The sequence below is a fragment of the Pseudorasbora parva genome, chromosome 7 (assembly GCF_024679245.1).
Source record: "Pseudorasbora parva isolate DD20220531a chromosome 7, ASM2467924v1, whole genome shotgun sequence".
NCBI classification, from domain to species: Eukaryota; Metazoa; Chordata; class Actinopteri; order Cypriniformes; family Gobionidae; genus Pseudorasbora; species Pseudorasbora parva.
In genome coordinates, this window is record NC_090178.1 from 38,040,722 (window position 1) to 38,056,011 (window position 15,290).

General features: G+C 38.2%; 1 protein-coding gene across 4 annotated transcripts in view; it reads left to right on the forward strand.

Annotated features, from left to right (window-relative positions):
• The window catches only part of enpp2 (ectonucleotide pyrophosphatase/phosphodiesterase 2), an 84,616-nt gene that overhangs the window by 6,926 nt on the left and 62,400 nt on the right, over nucleotides 1–15,290 (forward strand). For all 4 annotated transcript variants that reach the window (XR_010906481.1, XM_067449234.1, XM_067449235.1 and 1 more), the window contains exons 3-9: nucleotides 5,672–5,827; nucleotides 6,209–6,334; nucleotides 6,774–6,834; nucleotides 7,272–7,369; nucleotides 10,432–10,511; nucleotides 10,707–10,826; nucleotides 13,136–13,191. Coding sequence is in view for 3 of the 4 variants with exons in the window: in XM_067449234.1 (XP_067305335.1) it covers nucleotides 5,672–5,827; nucleotides 6,209–6,334; nucleotides 6,774–6,834; nucleotides 7,272–7,369; nucleotides 10,432–10,511; nucleotides 10,707–10,826; nucleotides 13,136–13,191 (697 nt within the window). In the remaining variant the exon portion in view is untranslated. The remainder of the gene's footprint in view (nucleotides 1–5,671; nucleotides 5,828–6,208; nucleotides 6,335–6,773; nucleotides 6,835–7,271; nucleotides 7,370–10,431; nucleotides 10,512–10,706; nucleotides 10,827–13,135; nucleotides 13,192–15,290) is intronic.

A 15,290-nucleotide genomic window follows, 5' to 3' on the forward strand; every position in this document is an offset into this window, starting at 1 on the left:
GGTACTTCAGCGCTGGGAAGATGAATCTGTATTTGAACTGGGTCATCAATGCAGTAGAAATGTGAAATTATTTTTGAATTTGGTGCTTTCTAGACTGAGAAAAGACAGAAAATGTATTTTTGTCCCATGGGGATGAAAGACTACAATTCCCAGAATGCTTCGCTGCCCTGTGCCATTCCCCAACGCCACGAGTTAGTGAAGACACTGCAATTAAAAACTGAACGTGTCTGTTCCAAGCCTGCAGTCTCCCTCTCATTTACTGAAGCTTTCGTGCCTCGATCGCCCCCCCGGTGACCGGTCCCAGTATAGCCGCCCCTCTGTGTTTTCTAATGGACGCGAGACAAACTAAATAATAAAATTACACTTCAAATATTTTTTCCCCAAAGTTAGTTTATGTCATTGAAGGCAGTTATCATCACGATGATTTCATTTCAAGTGTTCGTTTTTAAAATAAGTTTAGTTTTAGTTAGTTATCTGACGCTTTAAAAACAGGGGTGTGACGTCATGATTGACAGCTGAAACTGACGTCTTCTCTGAGTGAAGTTGTCACTGAGGCACTAACGGAATTTTTTCGGAATTTTTGGGAGCAGATTGGAGCTTTAGCTTTAATTTCTACATTTCCATAACTGTTTATTTCACACCAACATAATTAATTGTTCTGCATCTGCAAGAGTGTGGGCGGGCTTTTGATTTCGCAGCTGTCCTTCCTGCTCTACTTCCTGCGCTCTACTGCGCAACTCCGGTCCCGAAATCGCTACTGCGCAGACTCGGTCCCAAGATGTCAGCGCCGTACACCCCCGCCTGAAAGCTTCAAATATGGCAAGCGGAAACGGATGATGTCGAGTCGTCCATATTTTTTTACGGTCTATGGTCTGTTCAATATAAGGAGTGAGTCACCGCGCGAGTTTCACAGCACTGAGCACTAACTGCACGAGTGATGAGAGCTGAGGTAATCGCGACTACACTCGCGGCATACATTCACAACGCGAGTTCAGTCTGGCGCGTTTCAGTTCATGCCTTTACAAGCTTAACTTTCATAGAAATTAATTTGAGAAGTTAAAAGACTTACATTGCTCACCATAGCTCCGTTTAAATGATCCTGTAGCTGAGCTGAGCTCTCCCTGCAAGCTGAGTGTTATCTCCCTTCCCCCATGCGCGAGTTCAAAACATGCGGAAATGGCTCCCTCTGCTGGCTGTAGTCTTTAGTCTTTGGCCAAACATTTCTCCTATGATGCAAAAATCGTCAATTTGCATCATAGGAGGAATTTTTCTAGAAATAAAATGCATAAATCTCTTGTCTTAGGGAGATATGAGGGGGGAAAGCACAATAATTTGAATATACTCCAGGGTTTCTACTGATACAAAGCCATATGCTAATCGCTGAAGTAACCCTTTAAGCAGTGGGGTTACCCGAGCTGCTTAAATGCTGTGGGAAAGGTTCCCGTGTGAAGAGAAGTGTTGACAATGTGAGTGAGTGCAGAAGTGATAGAAGAAGAAATGGCCTGAAGGAGGTGAGTGGGTATAGGATCAAGTGGACAGGTAGAAGGTTATTGGAAAGGATGAGTTTAGAAATATCTGCCTCGGAGAGCGGAGAGAAGGATGGAAGCGTGTTCGTGTTAGTTGTTGATATGTGCGTGTCGGTTTGTGGTGAGGAGAACTGGTTGCTGATGAGAGATGTTTTGTTTGTGAAAAATAGTGCAAAGTCGTCAGCTGTAAGACTTGATGAAGGAGGAGGAGGAGGAGGAGGACAAAGGAGAGAGGAGAATGTTTTAAAGAGTGTGCGAGAGTCAGAGCAATTGTGGATTTTGTTGTGGTAGTATGTTGTTTTAGCAGTGGAGACATTTGTAGAGAAAGAAGAGAGCAGCGACCGTTACAAGGTAAGGTCGGTAGAGTTTTTAGATTTCCGCCTTTCGCCAGTTTCTGTGTTTACTAGAAGCACGCAAACACAACTCGGCCGTCTTCATTATGGCCCTGCCCACCATCTCTATACACGATGTGATTGGCCCGGCAAGAGTTATATATAGGCAAATACAGCTCAGAAGGGTATTGAGAGTTGCTAGACGACACTCACGGGCAGATTAAATTTGCTGCCGCTAGGGTGTGTCTAGATTTCTAGGCTACTCTGCTCTGCAATGTTCACCGTTCACCGAGATCAGACAGCCAGGGCCAGATGGGGTTAGGCGGGCTAAAAGTAAATATCATTCCTTTCTTGATCTATGTGGTTCACTCTCTTGACTTGATATTTGAAGGGTGCGCATGCACATGTGTGTGTGTGTGTGTGTGTGTGTGTGTGTGTGGGGGGGGGGGGGTAATGGGGTGTTCGCTCTTTTATCCACCGATCAGGGGGGCCAACTAATGCAAAAATAAAATTCCAATCAATTGTGGATGGATGAGAAATAAATCATTGTGTTTGTTTTATAAAGATGCCCCACCTATTCCTGGTTTGTTCCTCTTCGGAACACAAATTAAGATATTTTTGATGAAATCTGAGTGCTCTCTGACCCCGCCATAAACAGCAATTTAATTAAAAATGTCAAGGTCCAGAAAGGTAGTAAAAACAGTGTTAAAACAGTTCATATAACTTTAGTGGTTCAACCTTAATTTAATAAATTAACAAGAATTCTTTTTGTGCACATAAAAAGACTTTATTAATTTCTTCACATCTGTGTCAGTTCTGCCCTTCCGAGTTATGTCAGAGCTACGCCAGAACGCTGGCTTACCATTGGCCAATGCTATTCACCTGAGCACTATGACACATGCATATGATGCTGGCGCAGGAGCTGGCCAAGGTAAACTGCATAGAAGACTTACACAGTTGACAAGAAATTGTTGAATAAAGTCATTATTTTTTGTTAACATTAACAATGATTTTACTACCTTTATGGGCCTTGAACGTGTTAATTAAATAGTTGTCTATGGAGGGGTCCGAGCTCTCGGATTTCATCAAAAATATTGTCTCTTATGGGTTCGGAACAACATGAGGGTCAGTAATTAATGACAGAATTTTCCTTTTTGGGTGAACTAACCCTTTCATTTTAGCATTTACTCTCCCATTTCGAGTGCCATGGGCAAAGCATACTGGGAAATCGTAGCCCAGTTTCAGTCAAACTTAAATTTGTCTGAATTAAAATAAATAAGTTAATAATACTCAAAACAGTGAAACAGTTCAGTTTACTTAAAATATATCAGTTCTGTGAGCTTAGAAGAAAAATAAAGTGCTAAATACTCATAAAAGTTAATTTAACGGAAATAAGTAGTTTAATTTAAGTTTGTCCTACTCAAACCAATTCATTATTTTGAGCGTTAGGGTTTGCAGTGTATCTTTACCTCCTTAACATAGATTATTAACACTTTGCAAATTGCAAACACTGGTATTTCCTTTGGAATATGCACATTTAGTTACACAGTTTAATGATTAAATAATAATTATATTACTAATTATTATCAATTCAGATATTGGAAATGCTAGCAATATTGTTATAAATATCATGAATTTACGTTGATGTGTTAAAGGTGCCCTAGAATGATTTGAAACAATGGTAAATTGTTCTCTAATATTTAAATAGAGGGTATGTGGCTTATTTAAGGTCAAAAATTGTCCAGATACAGTTTTACACGTCCATTTACAACCCTAGAAATTGTCCCTAGGATGTAATGCTCTGTTTTTGTCTTATTTGGAAGGGTCATGAATATTAATGAAGAGTTCTGCTCTGATTTGCTGTTTCACTGCACTGCTGCTCAGTGACAGCTAACACATCTACCATCCGTCATGGCAATGATTTTACAACGATAGCTTCTCAACTTTGAATCACGAACTGAACTGGGTAGCGCGTAAATATGTTGTCTACAGTAACGTTACAGTTGGACAGTAGAGTACTGATTTAAAAGTCAATTTATTTAGCCAAACAAAGTAATGTAGAAGCCACTTAAAATAGTCAGTGTCATGTTTACTACTCATCTTCTGCAAAATAATCATTCTTCAGTTCTCAAAAATGTATATTTATTTAACAAATTACTTAGAAGCCTTGTCAAATGACTATCGTTTCAACTTAGATGGTGACGAAGGTGTTGAAGAAGGTGTTGAAGCTAGCATGACGTTAGCTATAAGGATCGAGTGCTCAATCAAGTGATCTGTAAGCAACTAAACAGTAGTTGTAAACATAGTTCGTTTCTGAGTTATGTGTTAATGATGAAATATAGGTTAATCCATCAAAAGGGATCGACATAAGTATCTACTGTTGTATTTTATGACAGCACTGGCAGGAAATAATATTAATCTTTGTCATTTGACAAACTGTTATGTGTGCTACTTGGAGTTTCCAATTGTTACTTTAGCATCTTGCATTAGATCTAGGCAACACGGGATATTATCGTAATGTTGTCTTACTAAGAAACTTTCAATTGTATCCGAAATGGGTTTGATAGTCAAAAAGTGGATAAAATCACTACTTACTGCTTGCAGGAATACGGTTAAAATTGGCCCTTTCTGCAGTATCAGACGCTGAGCAAATCCTGCTCAGCCCTAGGTTACAAAAACTCTCCGTGGTTGAATGGGCTGAGCAAACAAACAACTTTGAATTACTTTGTTGCGGTATCCTATTGTAAATAAACATCAACCATGAGTGTTGACATGTTTATTTGTGGGAAGGCTATGAAAAGTCCTCACATCCCCTGCACAGCCTGGAACATGACATTTGTGTCCATGATAGCTGCCGTTTTGAGAGCGGCCCATGGCCGCCTGATAATGACCATGGGCTGACATGCAAATGTTGGGGGCGTACATATTAAGTATCCCAGCGATTGCGTCACGTGGCGTTATGTTGAAAATAGCCTGTGTTTCCGTGGTGTTTTTCACAAACAAGATTGTCATATGAGGGAAGAGGCAATGGTGTTTGAGACTCACTGTATGTGATGTCCATGTACTGAACTCTTGTTATTTAACTATGGCAAGGTTAATTAAATTTTTCATTCTAGGGCACCTTTAAATACATGTATGTAATAGCTTCATGTGTCCTGCCCGTGTGAAATTATAGAGGTTTCACTCAAGTTGGTTTTGCTGTGTATCTTGGACGGCAGCACCGTGTATTCGGTCTGTTTATGTACGAGGCTAATTCAACTGCCATTCTAAACATGTCAAGACTGTTTCTGTAGCCTAGCTTATATAATTTAGATGAGTTTGATCTGACCAAGATTTGACCTTGCATTATCCAGTATACATTGATTCTTTGTTCATTCCGCAATTTAACTGCATAGTGTCATTTGTTTGTTTAAATGTTCTGCTTTTTTTCTTCCATTTTTTATCAAGCCTTCATGTGAGTCAGTTCATGTAGGCTAGTAGTAATGAGCCAGGAACATTTAATGAAACAGCCACTTTCTGTTGCTCTCTCAGCTGGTGATCGAAAATTAAGGAAATATTTGCTTTGCTCTACCCTATAAGTCAATATTGAGATGTGCAAAGAACATTTCAACTCCTTGACCCTTTTTTGTATTTTAAATGTGGGAATGATTAAACTGCATACAGGACTTCAGCTTCAACGCAGACAAACTTTTGATTTTGGTGGGGGTTTTAGATTTTAGATTTTAGATTTATATGTCTCTTAAAACTTTGTTTTTGTCTCTTCATTTTTGTCTCTTCATTTTTCTGTTTCTTGATTGTTCTACCATCCCCCAGTTCTTTCTGACCATCCTTTTACCAGCCTATCAGGATCCTGCAAAAACAGGTGCTTTGAACTAGTGGAAGCAGAACCTCCAAACTGTCGCTGTGACAACCTGTGTAAAACATACAATATGTGTTGCTCAGACTTTGATGAACACTGCCTGAAAACAGGTAAGTGGGGTCCGAAGTCTGAGGCTTTTGTGATGTAAAATTAATTGGAATGTTTTTTATTTTATTTTTACTTTTGCACTATATCAATGTAAATTTTTGTACAAATCACTTTTACCATTGGTAATGTTTCATTGCATCAATTGAAGCACAGAATGTTATTTAAAAAAAAAGAAAAAAACATGCTGGATGACATGGATAATCATGTTTTGTACAATCTTTTATCTACCAAATATTAAGTTCTTATATTCATGATTACTTGACTGGTAGATTTCAACTACTTTTGTCTTTGTCTAAGGAAAGGCTTAGCTGAATTTGCTTGTGTCAGGTGACTTTCTTTTGTTGATTTTGTCTATGAGATGTTTAATGTTTTTGTGCCTTCAGCGGGAGGTTTTGAGTGCAGTAAAGAGCGCTGTGGTGAAACTCGTAATGAGCAGCATGCATGTCACTGCTCAGAGGACTGCATGGCCAAAGGAGACTGCTGCACTAACTACAGGTCTCTCTGCAAAGGTGGGAGGCTTTCAGAGAGTTTTTGTAAACTGGAAATACAAAAATTACATGTATTTTTTTAATGCAATTAGCAGCACGTTTAACAAAACCTGGTTTACTCTTAGAAAAAAGTATAATTTAAAAGTGTCAATCAATTTTTGGCAAATACATTGCTGTACTTTTTGAGCGCCCATCATGCATATTTTAGTCAATTACCATCAAGCTCTGAGGCACAGTACACAGTAGTATAACTAGAAAGTAGCTGCTGGGGCATTATCAAGATTTTCTTCAATAAGGATTTGATATTTGTCAAACCAACTACAGTTATAAAAAAGGTGGGGATGGGCATGTTTTAAGTGCAACTGTAAAAAAGAGCTCTGTATTGCCTGGATATAAGATATGTTTGCATATGTATGAATGTCACCTGGTGCTTCATTGACTGACTTCCTTTCTCTGTTAGGTGATGTTCCCTGGTTACAGGAAGAGTGTGAAGAGATTAAAAACCATGAATGTCCTTCCGGGTGAGAGACACAGTTGTGATTTCAGTGACAAATATCACACTCCCCATCAATCCCACCTTTTATATTCAACACTAGGTCAACAACACTCATATCTTCACAACTATGCTTTACATACTAGAAGACAGGGAATCATTTGTATTATTATTTAATGCTGTGAAGTGATGAATGGTGGCAAACACAATGAGGTTAAGAGATGGCCTTCTGTGTGACAAAACACTTATCCAGGAGGACTGCTGGGTGGATTGCATGACAATTAATGTTAATGTATGCACATTAAGTGTGACATTTTGAGCCTCAACAATAGTCAAGGAAGGCTGTTATAAAAAGATCATTCAAATAAAAGACCACTTGTCCAGTGGAAATAAGAACACATTCTAGCAATAAATCCTAATTTAATTTTGTTTATATTTGGTGTACAAATGCTTCTGTTTATTTAGGTTTGTTCGGCCCCCTGTCATCATGTTGTCTGTTGATGGCTTTCGTGCATCTTACATGAAAAGAGGGAGCACGGTGATCCCCAATATCGAGAAACTCAGTAAGAACTCTGTTTTTTTTTTTTTTTTTTTATTCAACAAACTGAGTATAAATTTATATTGACCAGGCTATCAATCGGTAAAAAATTATGACATGTAATACATAATGTACAGATTTAACTAATACATTGTTTGGTTTACCATATGTTGTGTAAATAATGTGCCAACATTTTATAACAAGTATATAGTAATAAAGTACATATAAAATTTACAGACTGTTTGTTTATAGTGAATTCATAGTTAATTGTCGTCTCTACATTGTTCATATTAATAGGCTATATACAAATAATTAGTTCTTCATTCTGTCAGTGTAAAAACACAATTAACTATGAATTATCTAACTTATGGTGTTTTTAATTGGTGTGTATGACACTGTGCACCTTTATATACAGTCATGTGAAAAAGAAAGGACACCCATTTTAAGTAGTAAATGACAGTGGCGTCCTATATTTTTCCTCACCAAATATTGCATTTCTATTAAGTACATTTTACAAATAATTTTAAAAAGACATGTCTTCCATTTTATAAATTTTTAGTATTATTTTTTATATTACCTCCAACTATCAATATTGTTAAAATGAAGATCCGATGTCCGATGTTGAAAAAGACAAATGTTTGCATGGGGTGTCCTATCTTTTTCACATGATTGTACATCTTGTTCATTCATGAAACTCTACAGTGTGCAAGGTAATTTACATGCAAGCAATCACATCATTACTGCATGGCACAAGCTGATTGATCTGCTGATCTTGCAGCCAATGAGATTGCCTCTCTCAGCATTTAGACCAGGTTCAGTATTTGGTGTAAAGCAGTCAATGCCGACTCATCTGAGTTAATCTTAAACCCTCCACCTCCCATGTCTCGACCTGCCTAGATCTTTTATGGGATTTATGTATGTCTATTTATGCAGCAGTAGAAATTCCATACTTGCGCTGAAGCAGCAATATTCAACAGAAGAAGCAGCAGTCGAGCAGATCTAGTACACCCAAGACCAAATACATTAACATTGTCACATTCAATAACACACTAAAACTATTTTAAAAGTTGCCCTGGAATTGGAATTGGAATTAGTATACCTCAGCTTGTGGAAACGCTACGTGTGATGAACTCTAATTCATCTATTATCATGGTGGTTATCAGTATAATATACAGGTACAAAATAGATTGAATTACTTTAGATGGAATAATCGCCATTAGTTATTCTTTATTTTAGTTATCAAAATAAAGTTAACTTTATCATTACTAAAATACACATCATGAATATATCGTTTTATTTTTTATTTTTATTGTAAATTCAGTCCCATAAAATTTAAAATGTTGCTACCATGTTGTTGTGTTTGTGCTCACAACCACAGCTGGCATTTATTTTATTTATTTTTTATGTACATTTTACTTGTTTATTTTTTTTACTGTGTGGGAACCTGAAAAAAATATTTCCAATCTCTGTTTTTGCTTAAAGGGTTAGTTCACCCAAAAAATGAAAATTATTTCATTAATTACTTACTCTCATGTCGTTGGACATCCGTAAGACCTAGGTTCATCTTCGAAACACAAATGAAGATATTTTTGTTGAAAGCTGATGGCTGAGAAAGGCTTCAGATAGGCCTCTATTGGCATTCAGTACATTCCCACTCACAAGACCCATAAAGGCACTAAACACATCGATACAAAGTCCATCTCACTACAGTGGCTGTACAATAACTTTACAATGCGACGAAAATAGTTATTGTGCGCACAAAAATCAAAATAATGACTTTATCCACCAAGATATTCATGTGAACTCGACGCATGCGCGAGAATATGATGCAAATCCGCCGTTCTTATACATGACCCAGAAGCGAGGAGGAGTGCCGCTATCGCGTGAGTTCACGTCCGAGACCTACACGGAAGAAAATAACTTGGCGGATAAAATCATTATTTAGATTTTTTATGCGCACAAAAACTATTCTTGTCGCTTTGTCAAATTATTGTACAGCCACTGTAGTGAGATGGACTTTGTAACAACGTTTTTAGTGCCTTTTATGGGTCTTGTGAGTGGGAATGTACTGAATGCCAATGGAGGCCTATCTGAAGCCTTTCTCAGCCATCAGCTTTCAACAAAAATATCTTCATTTGTGTTCCCAAGATGAACAAAGGTTTTACGGGGTCCAACGACATGAGGGTGAATAATTAATGAAATAAATTTTTAGGCTAAACGAACCCATTAATATGACATGGGTTATGGGAACTTGTCAAAGGGGTTGTTTGGCTGCTGTATGGCTCAATATAATAGGCCTATAATATATCTATTTTTATATCTTAATATCATCATACCTTATAGTTGCAATTAGCAGATTAAAGCTGGGTAATAATATAGTTTGGATAAATGCATTTTGCGACTATACAAGCAATCAATGAGTTGATATTAGAATATATATATCGCTTTACATAAGTATAATGTATATATGTGGATAAGTTGGCTATAGTCAAGTCACCTTTATTTAAATAGCACTTTATACAATACAAATTGTTTTAAATCAGCTTTACAGTGATGACAGGAAAATGATTTAGTGATGCAAACAGATTTCATTTTAGCTGTACAGCAGCTCTAAAAGAAAATATGTTCATTGTTCAGCTGAATTCTTTCAGTGTTCATTTGTTTATAGTACATATTGCTTTATGTGACTACTGTTTGTATGCAGGTATTTTTTTATTTTTACTTTGTATGTTTATCTTTTCTTTTTTCCTTGTGGAATTAGCAAGTAGACTCTGTCTTTATCAAACACAAAAGTGCCACCACGGAGCAGAGATTTAAAATTAAACTTAAGAATCGTTTCAGAATTTATGTGGTTAAACTTTTCTGACTTTTCCTTTACTTAATCACTGGCATGATGCAGCCTAGAGCAGTCCATTTTGCAGTTCAGATTTACTGCCGCTTAACTACATGGCAATATTAACTACATGAAAGTTGTGAGCTCTGAAAATTACATTTGTATTTAGGCCTACAAATATATTGCATGTTTCCTTTACTAAATGAATGCCTTTAATTGACATTTTTAAAAATCTATTTTTTTTTCTCTTGTAGGATCATGTGGAACACATGCACCATACATGAGACCTATGTACCCCACCAAAACCTACCCGAATTTGTATACAATAACAACGGTATGTATTAATTTTGTGTACCTTCTGTTAATTTTGCTTATAAGTTTGCAGAATCTGCAAGATGTTTATCTTTTGTTGCAATTTTGTTTTGTTTTTTTGTATTTTTCATGGTATCTTTTTAATGATATGGTTCAAATTCTACAAGGGTGATGTTTGATTTGAACATTTTTCTTTTGTTTTTTTTCTTTGTTTTAGGGGCTTTATCCTGAGTCGCATGGAATTGTGGGTAACTCCATGCATGACCCTGGCTTTGATGCTAACTTTAACTTCCGTGGGAAAGAAAAGCTCAATCATCGATGGTGGGGAGGACAACCTGTGAGTTGCTTGTCCATATTTTTTTAAAAGGGATAGTTCCTTCAAAAATTAAGTTCTGTCATAATTTACTTGTCTCAGTTGGGGATACTAAAATTTCAATCTAGGTTTTCAATTAAATATCCAAATAAAATTAATTACTAAATTAACTATATCAATTATATCAGTGATCTGCCCACATTGTCGCTATATGATAAATTGAAATGAGCTGATGGCATGTTTTCTCTGTTTTCTCCAGAGCGACTGTACAGCTGAATCAAATTTTGTTGCAATATTTTCTGAAAAAAAGCTCAAGGGAAAGTTGATTTCTCAATTCTCAAAGGGATCCTGAATTGAGACTTTCTTTGAGACTCAACTTTCCCTTGAGCTTTTGATACATAAAAGGTCATGGTAATATAAGAATATCCTGCAAGTTTCAGAGCTGAAAACGTCCAAAGAAAAGCTTTTATAGACACCAGGCCCAGCAAACAATCGATTTCAGAAAGTGCCTCATTCTGATGTCATCGTGTGGCAAAACACCACCTCTACAGAATAAGCATGCCTAATTCATTAGCCCCACCCACCAACTCATGGAGCTGTTTGTATCACGCTAGCCAGCAGCAATATACATGCCAAAGAAGATAGCAAGATATTGCACTATTCCATGTTGTGGAAGAAAAAGATCCTTCAGATCCTAATATTAGGAATGTGTGGTTGAACTTTATTTTTAATGAAGTTCCAGCTTATGTGGGGAAGACATTATATGTGTGTTCGCTTCATATCACACAGAAGCGTTTGTAAACAAGTCTCAAGTTGATACCGGATTTGCAGACATATTGAGATTAAAACACAATGCTCTTCCTTCTATGAATCCAACAGGAATGTTGCAACACATTTATGTGAGTAAAATATGTTTTTTATATGTGATAGTATTGGATTGTTACAGATCGTTTTGATTATGTGTACATGTCTAATAGCTGACACAGGCTGGAGAATACTTTATTTGTTGGTTCATTGCAATTCGGGTCAGCTTCAGACATGGATCAGGAAGCAAAGCCCAACATCCCCAGGCTATGTGTTTTCCAGACTGTCTACTAAAAAGTAAACCCGTCGGCAGGCCGTGAATCTTAAATAGTAAATATCGTTCCTTTCTTGATCTACGTGGTTCACTCTCTCGACCACCGATCGGGGGGCCAAGTAATACAAAAATAATATTCCAATCAATCATGGGTGGATGACAAAAAAATCATTGTGTTTGTTTTATTAAGATGTTTACAAGCCCTGTGGTTGAGAGAATAATTCCAGTTGCTTTCAAAACAACCCCTCCCTCATGTGAACTGACAGGGGAGCAGAAGCTCATTAAATATGCAAATATTATCCAATCCCAATCCTAACCGTGACAGTACCATCAAAACCGTGTGTTCAGGAGAGAGCCTCAAAACCAGTGTAGAAAATATCCTATTAGGCCTACTTATTCATTTTGATGTTTTTGAATGGAAAAAACACACATATATCATTAGTTGACCTCAGACAACAGTATAAAAAATAAAAAAAGCCAGTTCATGACACCTTTAAACTAATAGGTATATATATTTCCATTACAGCTCTTTCCAGGAATAATAGACCTTCTTAGCTATGACACACATGGCAGCCAGTGCTGTTTGCTAGCCTTGACCTCAAATCTGGCTTCACACAATATTTGAATTTGAATATAGGCTACTCAAACGTTAATTATCAAAGGTGAATCCAGTCATGTATATACTAGTTTGTAGACAGTGTAGTTATATTCATTTTCCCATTTTAAACAGTAAACCCTTGTTTCAGAACTAGTACCTTACTGGCACAGTTTTATGAAACTGCAAGCAGTGGAATCATGTGCATGATGTCAGTGAGCTTTTTAGAACTGTGATCATGTGCAAGCTACATGGAAACAAGGGGGGCATCTCCAACACACACATGTCAGCTATTAGCCCAACAGCTGCAATCAATTCTTAGTTTTCACTGAACTTTATTTCTTTTGGCTGTTTCTAGACCCCACTGACTGAGCTGTGATGGTAAATGAGGCCATCACAGATGGAACTTACACAGTCTTGTCACTGCAGTTTGAAAAGTTTTGCCAAGCACTTGTGAAAGTTATCCAACTCATAGAACAGTTATTTCTCATTTGTGAATTATGATCCCTAAACTTTGTTTTTGTCCTATCTTATTTTGTCCTATCTTTTTGTTTTCTGATATATGACATGAGAGACACATTGCTCTTCTTAAAAACATGAAAGGAAAAACTAATTTTCCCCCCATGTTTTCTCTGATAACACATTTTCTTCCATTTCTAGATCTGGATAACCGCAGCGAAACAGGGAGTAAAGGCTGGTACATTTTTCTGGCCAGTGTAAGTCAACATGATCCAAATTCAAATGCAAGCAATGTGTTTGTTTGTTTGTTTGTTTGTTTTTTGTAATTTGTAACTGTATTCTATAACATGGCTAATGAAACAATTAATTCCATATTGTTTGTGCTATGGCCATAGGTAATACATCAAATCATGTGACTTGTTGAGGAGAGGTGTGCAATCTCACAATTTTAGCCTGGTGGATTTTTAAACAGCAGAAACAAATCCATACACTTGCAATGAACATGGAATTTATCATACCTATGGACCATATTTTCATTGAGACTAAGGTCCTCTGTGGGCATGCTGTGGTCAAGTAAAATAAACATAAAACATCACACTAGAAACCACAGAGCAATGACAGGTAGAGTTTTGCACAGGCAAGCACCAATCAGATTTTCTTAAAATGACATGAATTGTGCAAGTGAGATTTCATATAAAAGAGGAAATCATATTCATGTGTATTTATTTATTTTTATTTTTTATTTTTGTTCTATGTGCACTCAAGGACTGAAACACACATCTCCTCATCTGCACTTACTGACAGCTTTCAGACTGTTTTTTTTTATTACTCAGAATAGAAAGAGACAGCTTGAACAGTTTTGCTAGCAATTTGTTTGAAAAGGTCCTATATACAGAAAACTAAGGCCCCTCTGTATACTTTAGATAAACTGCATACTGAAATCAGCCAATTAGAAGGGCAAAGTGCTTTTCAGAGGTACTTCTTTTGGCCTTAGCTGGATGAAATTAAATTGTTTATTCTTATCTTAGCCAGTAGGTTGAGGGAGCTTGCAAAAAGTGCGTACAATTACCTATTTGTAACAAAGTTCGTTTTGTGAGGAAGGAAGAGGACACGGGAGTCGGCTGGACGGTTGATGCAAGTTTATTTATCTCTTTTACTGTCACAATCACACTCACTAGTGTGTATATTCTCTCAACTCAAACACTTAGCCTCTCTCTTTGAGAGCTTGCGGCTAATGTACAGCACCGGCCGCTCTCCCCCCTCCACCTCCTGGGCCAGGACTGCGCCCAGCCCCCTGTCCGACGCGTCAGTCTGCAACAAGAAAGGGAGAGAAAAGTCAGGGGAGTGTAAAAGCGGCCCGCCACATAGAGAAGCCTTAACTTGGGTGAAAGCCTGCTGGCACGGCTCCGTCCACTGGACCGTATCTGGTAGCCCCTTTCTAGTAAGGTCAGTCAAAGGGCTGGTGAGGTCCGAATAATTTGGTATAAACCGTCTATAATATCCTGCCAGCCCCAAGAACTGCCTTACCTCCTTTTTGGTCTTGGGTCTCGGACAGGTTGCAATCGCGGCGGTCTTATCAATTTGGGGACGCACCTGTCCATGACCCAAGTGGAAGCCCAGATACCTTACTTCCACCCGCCCAATCGCACACTTCTTCAGATTGGCCGTGAGCCCCGCTCCTCTCAGCGACCTCAAGACCACCCTGACATGCTGCATATGCCGCTGCCAATCGTGACTGTAAATCACGATATCATCCAGGTAGGTAGCAGCATATGCGGCATGGGGACGCAAAATCCTGTCCATGAGGCGCTGGAAGGTAGCGGGTGCCCCGAACAAACCGAAAGGAAGCGTGACAAATTGGTGCAATCCAAACGGCGTGGTGAAAGCTGTCTTTTCTTTGGACAATGGAGACAAGGGGATCTGCCAATAGCCCTTTGTTAAGTCCAATGTCGAATAAAATCGAGCCGTGCCCAGCCGATCAAGCAACTTGTCAACCCACGGCATTGGATAAGCGTCGAATTTCGACACTGCATTCACCTTGCGATAGTCCACACAGAACCTGACCGAGCCGTCGGTCTTAGGCACTAACACTATCGGGCTCGCCCAGTCACTGTTGGACTCCTCTATTACTCCCATGTCGAGCATTGCCCCTAATTCTTCCTGAACCACCTTTTTTTGTGTTCAGGTAATCGATACGGCCGGCTGCGAACTACCACGCCCGGCTCAGTCTCGATATGGTGCTGAATTAAGTCGGTACGTCCCGGTAGGGGCGAGAACACGTCGGCGAACTCCGCCTGTAATTTTGATAAATCAGTGAGTTGGGATGGTGAGAGATGATCTCCACCAGGGGCCAGCG